The 10,876-nt window shown below is 36.1% G+C and overlaps 1 protein-coding gene across 1 annotated transcript; it reads right to left on the bottom strand.

The window, feature by feature from the left end:
* Positions 1 to 1,652: 1,652 nt before the first annotated feature.
* Positions 1,653 to 4,716, bottom strand: LOC149772414 (uncharacterized). Its single transcript, XM_089947884.1, has 2 exons — positions 3,977 to 4,716; positions 1,653 to 1,778 (listed from the first exon to the last, which is right to left on the bottom strand). Exon 1 carries the CDS (start codon positions 4,703 to 4,705, stop codon positions 3,986 to 3,988), a length of 720 nt encoding a protein of 239 aa, XP_089804010.1. The 5' UTR covers positions 4,706 to 4,716; the 3' UTR covers positions 1,653 to 1,778; positions 3,977 to 3,985.
* Positions 4,717 to 10,876: the final 6,160 nt, after the last annotated feature.

The raw sequence follows: 10,876 nt of genomic DNA, 5'->3' as shown, positions 1-10,876 counted from the left end.
CAATTACGATATTGGTCTGAAATATTGAATTTTAGATTCTTTTGCTATCGTGAATTTATTAGATATTTAATTATCTGTATTACATTCTAAACGGCGGATATTATACAATGTATGATGTTAGTAAGTGAAAGAATATCGTAGTTTTTTATGTATTTCTTATATCCGCAATTTCATCTTATGTAGTTTGATATTGGAATGTAATTTTATTTGTTGAGTATTTCAATAAAGTTTTGCTAGCCAGAAACTCAAACAGCTTCTGTCTTTGCAGTCGATCCGAGTACCCTTCAGTTCCCCAGATGTAGCCAAATCTTCATCATCAAGTGACACCTCTTTCAAGAGGATTGAACTTCCCTCCTTCTCTCTCTTTCTCTCTCTCTCTCTCTCTCTCTCTCTGTTGAATTCGAAAACAGCTTGACTTAGAGTCTATGAGACAAATCACCTCATAAAATGTATTATCCTTTGAGAAGTACGTGACTACTTTGACTTTTAATTGTGGAGAAGGTCATATCATTTAGCAGACCACTGTGCTACCCGAATTCAACGCCTGGTTATTCCAGATCCATCATTATGGTATCTCCGGGATAGGACCTGATTATCTGCAGAGTCTTCTTCGCTAACTTTGCGACGTAACTTAAAAAAATCCATTAAAGTTGCTAAAGAATGTATACGTTATATAATTTTATCTGATGTCGGCAAGTCCCCCCCCCCTCCGCTATAGCCTCTGAATACGCTATAGATAAGTATACTTGTGATCATAAATTCAAATAAAGTAATTCAAATAAGTAAATTGGTCCAGCTTAGTTTCTTATTACTTTCACCTTACTGAAATATAACGTGATGTTAATTGCGATGCTTCTAATAATTAGATAACTTCGGATATAACAAAGCAAAGGGACTCCAACAACTATGTTTTTGCATCCAAATCTCTTCCTAACCGGTTTAAACATTTTGTAGCACTTAGAAGGACCTTGCTATTTACTTCGTTATGTGAGATAGTTCCTTGTGTGCGAATTTGTTATAAACTGTATTTAACTGTATGGGAATTTTCGTCATATGCAGAGATAGAACAAAGGACGAAGAAACAAATTTATATTTTTGATAATAATATAATCATTTTTTTATTGATAGAAAGAAAACAAATTGAGTAATACTTAACAAATTTAAGAAGAAATCCAAGATTCTGAGGAGGTCAAACAAATCTTAGAGAATTCACGCTGTAAATACTGTATATTTATGTCATATTCATATTGCATATTTAGTGAAAAATTCCGATTTGCAAGCCAGTCAATAAGGAAAGCATTTAAAAGTGGCTCTTTGAGTTGTTTGTTAGGCAATCACTGAGAGAGAGAGAGAGAGAGAGAGAGAGAGAGAGAGAGAGAGAGAGAAGCAGTACTATAGTAATACTTAGGTTCTTTGCATCCATATGATCCCAGCATCATTACATATGTACCTGGTACTGAGTTATAAGCAAAGAGAAGACAGTACGCCATCGTAAAACAGATGACTCAAATTTCAGTCTTGTTCCCTGGTTCACTTTTCTAGCATAAATATTATATTGGTGAAATTTAACTGAGTGATAATATATGACTGACTTGTGAGGACAAAAAAATAACAGCAACAACAAAAAAAACACTACAACGTTTTGAATGCCTATAATTTATTTCATACTTATATATAAAATTAATAAAGCTTATATTTGGAATTGTAGAGATAAACCTCCGATACATTCAGCTTGTTGTATATAACCACTGTGCCGCACACTGTGTGCTGATTAGGGTCTGAAATACAAGAAAGTAACAATTATAGTTTGCTGTCTGCGTTTCAATATAAAAGGTACATTAACTATCAACAAAAAAGCAAACGTTAACCTAGAAACTTCTTGTATCCTTAGAATCGTCCCAAGCAATGCAGCGTGAAAAATATTTTCATATATCTATCCAGCTAACTAGTTAGAAACCTACCTTGAGTTTGTCATAATTTTTTTCCCAGTGCATGTATGTATGCACATAAAGTAGCAGTATTTACGTTTAAAAATGCTATACTTTTTATTTTACGCAAGTTACCACCGCAGACTTTATAGATCTGGTGGATTGATTTTGATTTACACAATAACGTGACTGGTTCGGACAATAAAGTGACCGGTTCGTACAATAACGCGACTTGTTTGTAACAATAAATCCTTCGATATTTTCTGTTTGCATGTGTAGGAAGCAATATTTCTGACACCTATTACAAATGCTATTCTCCCCACCCCACCCCACCCCAAAGATACGAGATAATTGCAACAGCGTGTGATATTTTTTCACTGGAAATAAAACCGCCTGAGATTTTAAATATATGGGAAAACCCTGCCTTACAACTTTTTAACACTTCATTGATCTAATTATGTTCCAGTCACTTTTGTTTTAATCGTGTTTAATCAGATAATCAAGGTGTAAACCGACATTTAATTGACGGAGGGCTATGCCATACTGACTTGGTCCAGATACTCCGAAACAACGAAATAACTACATTTATCTTCCGTGGGCGTGTAGAATTAGCAACGTTTTTCTTCCGTCGACGTATCACCAGTGCATATGACTGGCGATGATGGCTGGGATGTTTACGTTTTTATTCGAGCTTTTATTCCTCGTACTGCTTTTGTATTTTAGTATTTGTTAGAATGTTTACCCACTGTATTTCTTAAGATCTGTATTCATATTTTAAAATGTGTATACATACAAATTCTCCATTTCTTTTAAGAGATAAATCATATTTACAAACTCGATACAAGATTCACACTAAATACTGTAGCTGTCGGCCACTGATTAAAGTGATATTTATAAATAGACGAGTTCATTTATAAATAGACGAGTTCATTTATAAATAGACGAGTTCATTTACAAATAAAAAGTATATAAATACTAGCAATACGATGTTTATCTGATTTGTTTTTATTAGTTTGTGTTAGCAGGTACACACACACACACACACACACACATTCACACACATGTTTTATAGAAACTACATTTGTTTCATGACGTCAACTGTAAACTGTGCGTAAAAATGACAAGTCGCTGATTCGTGCAGAATTACCGCAATGAGATCACAAATAGGCATTTGTGTAAGTACAAAGATACGAAATTATCACTCATTTTACCCCATCTAAAGGGACCCCGAGTGGCCGAGTGGTCTAAAAAGCGCTCACCGTTAACGATCACTGCCATCTCACCTCTGGCTGCATGGGTTCGAGTCTCGGATTCCGCCAGTGTGGGTATGTGAGAAAGCTTGCCAATAGCTTCTTGTGGGTCGGTGATTCTTTCTGGGGTTTTCCCGCGTTCTTCCCCACTAATTATGCTGGCTGTCATGTATAGCATAGCCTATCTTGTGCTGCAAATGGCGTTAAACCCTAAACTACAACAACTACTATTAAGGGTAAAATAAGCAGATTGAACACTAGTGGTTGTCTTCCAAAATGGTTCAAGTTATATTTGTATTAGGCATTCAGATGCAAGCTTGTCTAAGGCTTACAAGGTTAGTAAAACTTTCTTCAGAATTTTGATGGCCAGTTTTATGTCTCGACGAATAAATCATACATTGAAATAATATTAGAAAACATAGCTGTCAATAATGGTAATATTACATTTGTCAATTGACAAACATCTAGGTTTCGTGCCAACAACAGTAACTCGTACTTCCACCAATCAGCACCCCCACCCCCGCCCGACTTCTGTTATTTACAGTAAAAATATGGCCAAATTTAGCCTATTTACATGCTAAGCTTCCTCGCTAATTCAAACGGACCAAGTTCAAGGCCATTTTGTGAAGGAAAACTAAACCGTCTAAAATAATTAGGAAGATCCTATCCGAAACACAGATTCTCTCAGATAAAGATCATAATGAATCAGCACTGTTTGAATTATATATAAAACCCTGTGTGTGTGTGTGTGTGTGTGTGTGTGTGTGTGTGTGTGTGTGTGTGTGTGTGTGTGAATACCTCATCTGATTAGTATCTCATCTGTCCGAAGGAAGCTAATGATGATCCCTGAGTGGCAGATCCGGAATTAATAAATCTCCCATCCCTGACATTCGCTCGTTCAAAATCATATGAATTCCTGACGCCAACTGTAGCATGTCCAGCACCAATTGATGTTCTTCCATTAGGGTCAAACATGGTATTAGGCACAACAGGGGCCACAGACTGTACTCTAGCTGCAGGTACTTGTGGATAATCAATAAAAGCTGCAGATAAGGACGCGGCAGGGGCGACAGACTGTACTCTAGCTGCAGGTGCAGCTGCATGGGCATCAAACGCTACAGCAAAAGGATTTGAAACAGCTACGCCTGTAGGGACAGCTGTGCCGGCAGAGCCTACAGCTATTGCAGCTACTTGTCCAACACTCAAGCCGGCTGGTGCTGCGCCAACACTAATGATACCTCTACCTCCCATTCGTCCATATCCAAAGAAATCATCATCCAACCCTCCATATCCTCCATATCCTCCATAACCTCCGTAGAAAGGCATACCACCTTGTGCTGGTAGACCCATGCCCAAATAATCATCGTCAACACCATATGATGGGAACCCCATAGGAATATTGGCCACCAACGGTGATTGTGCTATTTGAACGCCCCCTCCTTGTTGAGTGGCGAATGTGTTTTGCAAGAGGACATTTGCCCTGCACACTAGTACGCCTATGAGAAGTAACGAGACCGCCTTCAACATATTGCTGGTTCTTGGCTGAAGAAAAGAACGTATTCATCAAAGAACATGTTTTTTTTAAATAAAAAATAAAATTGTACTATTTATGAATAAAACTTAACGAAATGTTGAGTGCTGCAATTTTGGTCACAGTGGCCTGCTCGTAATTAAACGCGTGGTATAACAGTGATGCTTACACATAATAAGTTTATTAATTATTATTATTATTATTATTATTATTATTATTATTATTATTATTATTATTATTATTGTTGTTGTTGTTGTTGTTGTTGTTGTTGTTATTATCAAACACTTGCTTGCCTATATTGAACTTTTCCGGACGAATGCATACAGTATAGACACAAGTCAACCAGTTAACCTAAAATTTCTACAAATTTTCAGCAATTGTCATACAAACTGTAGCAATTACTCAGTGTTTAAGCTTTCTTCTCCAGAACGTTGGTATTGTCGTCTATTTTTGTTTATTTGTTAGGAAGACAATCTAATACAAATTTTAGATTTGTCACTAGCAATGTTGAAATATTGAAACAGTTTTCAGAGACAATTCCTTTCAGTTTGATCTTTTCCACCGTGCCTTGTAGTTTATTCAACAGCACGTCATGTTCTTGACCGTCTGTCCGTTTTCATAAAGAATGAATTTCGTGGGATATTACACATTTCGTGGGATATTACACATTTCGTGGGAAATTACATCTTGCGAAAATAAACGTGGATCTGATTTAAGTCAAGCTTACAATTTTTTTAAAAATTGAACTTCCAAAAATGCTACACGTTCTCCTCCTTGAAAACGAGAGGTACAGGGGATACAAAAACTACACCTACTTAAAAATATGAGGACTATTTATGGAGCTGCATCCCAGCAGGAGCTATTTCTTGGTTTGAAAGTACCAATTCTGAGTAGTTATGATATTTTCATTGTTACATCAATGTAAAAGCTGCAATTTGAGACAAAGTATGGGATAATCACTTCCTAAGCTAGAACAGAACATCACTTGGCCATTTCCGTCAGGTGATGAAATAAGCCTAAAAAAAACAGGAGTTGTAAGAATACATAATTTGATTTGTTCGGTGATTCGCCTCTGGCGGATTGTACCAGGAATTACGTTGCTACTTTTTGTATTTGACGGAATATCTGATTATGTTCCGATTGTTCATAAGCTGCTTGCATATGCTTTTGTGTCTTTTCCTTATCTAAGACTGGCTGGAGCATAATAAAATTAGCTTGTACTAAAACTATTTTAAAATGGTTTGTTTACATCGAAGTATAAAAGATTAATATTTAGTACAATCTTGAGGTGGTCATAAAATATCTAATACATTTTGCCAGTTTTCAATATCAGTCTTTTGGCGTTTATTCGTTTCTTTTAAATAGCTATTTATAGTGTTGTTTGTAAAGACATTACAAATGTGCGGCCGTTCCAGTCTGTCAAATGATTCCGTTTCACATAATTCCACGACAATAATATCAGGTAAATAAAAAGTAGGTTTATTTGTACCAATGTACTACTAAAATTCCTGAGAAAATAGTCAATATTGTTTCCATGGTTTCTCATGGGATGTGCTTATCAGTGAACAAATATTCATATTCTATATAGAGAGGATAATTGTTTGAAAGGAATGAATAACGGATAAATTTCATCCGGTTGGTGACAATACTTAAGTGTTTCACCCACGAGATGAAATACATCCGTTATTTGCTCGTAGCAAACAAAGTTTCTTTTTATTTTATGCTCAAAAGTATTGGCTAGAAAGATGTGTAACTGATAGAAGTAGTAAATTTCTTACTGGATTCCGCGCTATATCATTGGTTTACGGTTTATGTCCTGCTGTACATTGTGAATATTCGCACACAAAATACCGAAAGTAACATAATTATCTTTCCGGTGCACCGGATGGCCGAATGACCTAAGGCGTTCACCTTTACAGATCACCGACATCTCACATTGTCCGTGTGAGTTCCAGTCTCATGCTCAGCCGATGTGGGCACGTAAGAAATCTTGCAGGAAGCTTCCAATGTGTCTGTGGTTCTTCTTAGGGTTTTTCTGGGTTCTTCTTCCACTAGTTATACAGACAACTATGTACAGCCTATCATGTGCTGAAAACTGGCGTTATATCCACAAAACACAGTTCAAAGTAAATAGCACATTAAGAAAGAATAAGAAAAAATAGAAATTTAACCTGGTACGATCTTAACTCGGTTCCTTTTCAACGGGAAGCTGCCATACGTATCGCACAGATACGCTATGCTCACTTTGTTACAAAACAAAAGTCTTGTTGAAGACTGTGTATAACTAATTCATGGAAGAATATAAAAGATGTGGGGGAAAATTAAGAAAATCTATCAGAACGATCACTCATAGCAAATTTTCCCTAATTATAATGTGTTTACGTTGCATTTGGTAACGAGGAAACACAGAATGAACAACAACGAAAAAGAAACAGTGATTTCACAATGTTAAAAACGAAGCTGTAAATCACACCTACCTTTGTCCTCGAGTAAAAGTAGCACAACTATATTGCTCACCGCTTGTCCAGTTTATATACTTTATTCCATCTCACGTAACATTACCTTTGACCTGTCCACCTAGCGGCGGTCAAACATCACACAGGTGACAATGATTTGAAATAGAAACGTGGTGGTCATCTTCGATGGATGAATAATACACAACATACAATTAGGTTGTTAATCAAATTCAAGAAATGAGCGTGCCGACACAATGACCGAAAGAGTTCTTATTGTGAATAGTGTTAGCGTACAATCATATGCTGACGTCCAATATGCTCGTAAATAACGCAGAGATGTTAAATATTTCATGTCCCAGATGTTTGGCTTCATTATTTGTATGTCTCTATTTTTTTAAATTAAAAAGTAGATTTTAATCAAGTCACAAAACCTTAAGCATTCTTGCCTGCTATATTAGTTCCAAAATAAATGTAGCGTGACATTACATTGGTATATGTAACATAATATGTAGAACAAGCATAACTATTCAAAACTAGAGAAACTGAGAGACAGACAGACAGACAGACCGAGAAAGCGAGAGAAGGTGAGCTCGTTGCAAATAATTTTTATTTGTATAATGATATTTCTGATATAATGTTGTATTTCGATTAGGAAATATCTAGTTGGCACATATATAGCTAAACGTTAAATGTCGTTCCTTCGAACGAGGAGAGTATCTGAAAAATCTATTCTCTATGATTAACATAACAAAATATATACGAAGACATAATGGCAACCATTTGTATCGGACAACAGCAAAGACAAAATGGATCTTTTACAAATCAAACACAATACAAATCATAATTTGATGCAAACCAGATTTGTGTACAGCGTCAAGTATGATTTAAAAAATTTATATTGCAAGGGGGACAATAAAGTGGCGCTTAGTTCAGTGGAAGAGATACTACTTCTTTCAAGCTTTCGATGATTTGTGTTATCCCTGATTACTTGGGAAATTTCATTTTAGTGTTTAAGTGTACAGAAGTGGGCATGTACAATTTTCGACACTGAGTCGAATTTGCCGGATTACTCAAATGATATTGACGTTTACTACGTACGGTGGAAGTAAAGTAAACATTTACTGCATACGGTGACAGTAACTGAGGTAAACATTTACTGCATACGGTGGCAGTAATTGAGGTAAATATTTACTGCATACGGTGGCAGTAATTGAGGTAAACATATGCTGCATACGGTGGCAGTAACTGAGGTAAACATTTACTGCATACGGTGGCAGTGTGTGGGGTAAATATTTGCTGCATACGGTGGCAGCGAGTGAGGTAAATATATTCTGCATACGGTGACAGTAACTGAGGTAAACATTTACTGCATACAGTGGCAGTAATTGAGGTAAACATATGCTGCATACGGTGGCAGTAACTGAGGTAAACATTTACTGCATACGGTGGCAGTGTGTGAGGTAAATATTTGCTGCATACGGTGGCAGCGAGTGAGGTAAATATATTCTGCATACGGTGACAGTAACTGAGGTAAACATTTACTGCATGCGGTGGCAGTGACTGTGTGTGTCTGATTTAGATTTTTAACGTAGCTTTAACTATTTTCCAGTCATATCGCTACGATATCTGCAGTGTGGCAGTTTAAAGTAACGTCTAGCACTGGAGCATCATGCCGCAGACATGTAGCATGATGTCCCACCCAGTCACATTATCCTGACACCAGGCCAACCAGCCCTAACGCTAATCTCTTAATTCTGAGCGCCAAGCGAGGAAGCTGTTAGTACCATTTTTAAAAGTCTTTGGTATGACTCAGCCGTGGTTCGAACCCACGATCTCCCGCATCTGAGGCAGACGCTCTAACCACTAGGCCACCGGAGCGGTTGATAGTGACTGATGTAAACATTTACAGCATACGGTGGCAGTAACCGAGGTAAACATTTTACTGCATACGATGACAGTAACTGAGGTACACATTTTGAGGTTTGTTTTATGTTAAATTGTGTACAATATTCTGACTTGCTTTGGAAATAAAATCTTTAACCGGAAGACACTTCCAACCGGTTTAATACAGTGATTCTCTGATATCTTCATTTACTTTAGCTTACTCAGTTTCCATTGTTTTTAAACATGTCTATCGGACTTGATTTACGTTAGATTACTCAGTTTCCATCGTTTTAAGCACGTCTATCGGACTTGGTTTACTTTAGCTTACTCAATTTCCATCGTTTTTAAACATGTCTATCGGACTTGATTTACTTTAGCTGACTCAATTTCCATCGTTTTTAAGTATGACTATCGGACTTGATTTACGTTAGCTTACTCAATTTCCATCGTTTTTAAGAATGTCTGTCGGATAAGGAAGGGCCACATTACACGCATCTTCAAAACTTTTAAAAATGTACTCATTAACTACTTAAAATTGGATTGCGACAGGTCAATTCTTTCTATAAAATTCATAGATTTAAAACAAAATTTGATTATTATTGGTCTATAATTCTTTGTCGGATGGCAGCTGGTATGTCTAATTCGCATTTAAGCCAACAAAATATCTAATACATACATCGTTGAATGTGTTAAAAATAACATTTATGTATCTAAATGAAAATATGTACGCATATGTACACAAATTGGATTACGATTTTCAACCACTATCATGTACGCATATGTACACAAATTGGATTACGATTTTCAACCACTATCATTTTTAAAAAATTAAAATCGGACAGCTAAATACATTTATTTTCACTGGAGCGAATTGTTATTATAAAATGTCTTTCAGAACTGGATACATAGAATTTTTGTATGTTTGTTTTAATTCAAAAGTATTTAGTATTTCGCCGTATCCGGATATTTTACTAATTATATGTTGTTTTGATTGGATTCTAATATCTAATAAACATCACAAAGCTCCTTGATATACGTACAGAAAAACTGAAAACACGAGGGAAAGATTAGGAGGTAGGTGTTTGGTGGGGGAGGGGTGCAGACAATTATGAACAAGATTTTCCTTGGCAAATTCTAAGTCAGTCACGCTTGTTGTTTTGTCAAACAAAGCATTATCATTAAAATCAAGATGTTTTAACAGTCTACGACAATCCTGAAGACAGAGTAAAGCTATATGTCTGAATTATAAGATGCTTTAACAGTCTACGACAATCCTGAAGACAGGGTAAAGCTATATGTCTGTATTATAAGATGTTTTAACAGTCTACGTCAATCCTGAAGACAGAGCAAAGCTATATGTCTGAATTATAATGCTTTTACAGATCTTGAATATCAGAAACGACAATTTAGGAAAACGACAATTTCAACCAGAAATCTGTTTAAGTACATAAGTACTAGTACCAACCGTAACTGCTGATGCCACAAAGGCAGGACAGAACTGTATATTACTGCGTTACGAGCGTTAAAGGCAAGACCAAACAACACTGTTTGTCTAACTGGTTGAAAGGTCTGACTTATTTTGAATTTTACAGCTGGTTTTGGATTATCTTTCAATATGAATGTATTAACTGAAAACATTATAAGGTAGCTCCTATTGAATTAGATAGTATCATGACCAGTATTAAGGTATGGGATTAACTTTGGAGAAATATTGCTAACGAATGAAAATCGAAAATTCAAAGTGCAATATGGAGTTTCTCTCACCATTTATATCATAATGTTCAATGCGAGATTTAAGTTGTTGTTGTAGGGTTTAACGCCATGTTT

This window comes from Sinohyriopsis cumingii, unplaced genomic scaffold (genome assembly GCF_028554795.1).
Source record: "Sinohyriopsis cumingii isolate HCF-2022 unplaced genomic scaffold, ASM2855479v2 utg001510l, whole genome shotgun sequence".
NCBI classification, from domain to species: Eukaryota; Metazoa; Mollusca; class Bivalvia; order Unionida; family Unionidae; genus Sinohyriopsis; species Sinohyriopsis cumingii.
This window is presented reverse-complemented; position numbering and strand designations above follow the sequence as displayed.

Excerpts from the sequence above, each read along its gene's own strand:
- LOC149772414 (XM_089947884.1), bottom strand. The coding sequence starts at position 4,705 with ATGTTGAAGGCGGTCTCGTTACTTCTCATAGGCGTACTAGTGTGCAGG.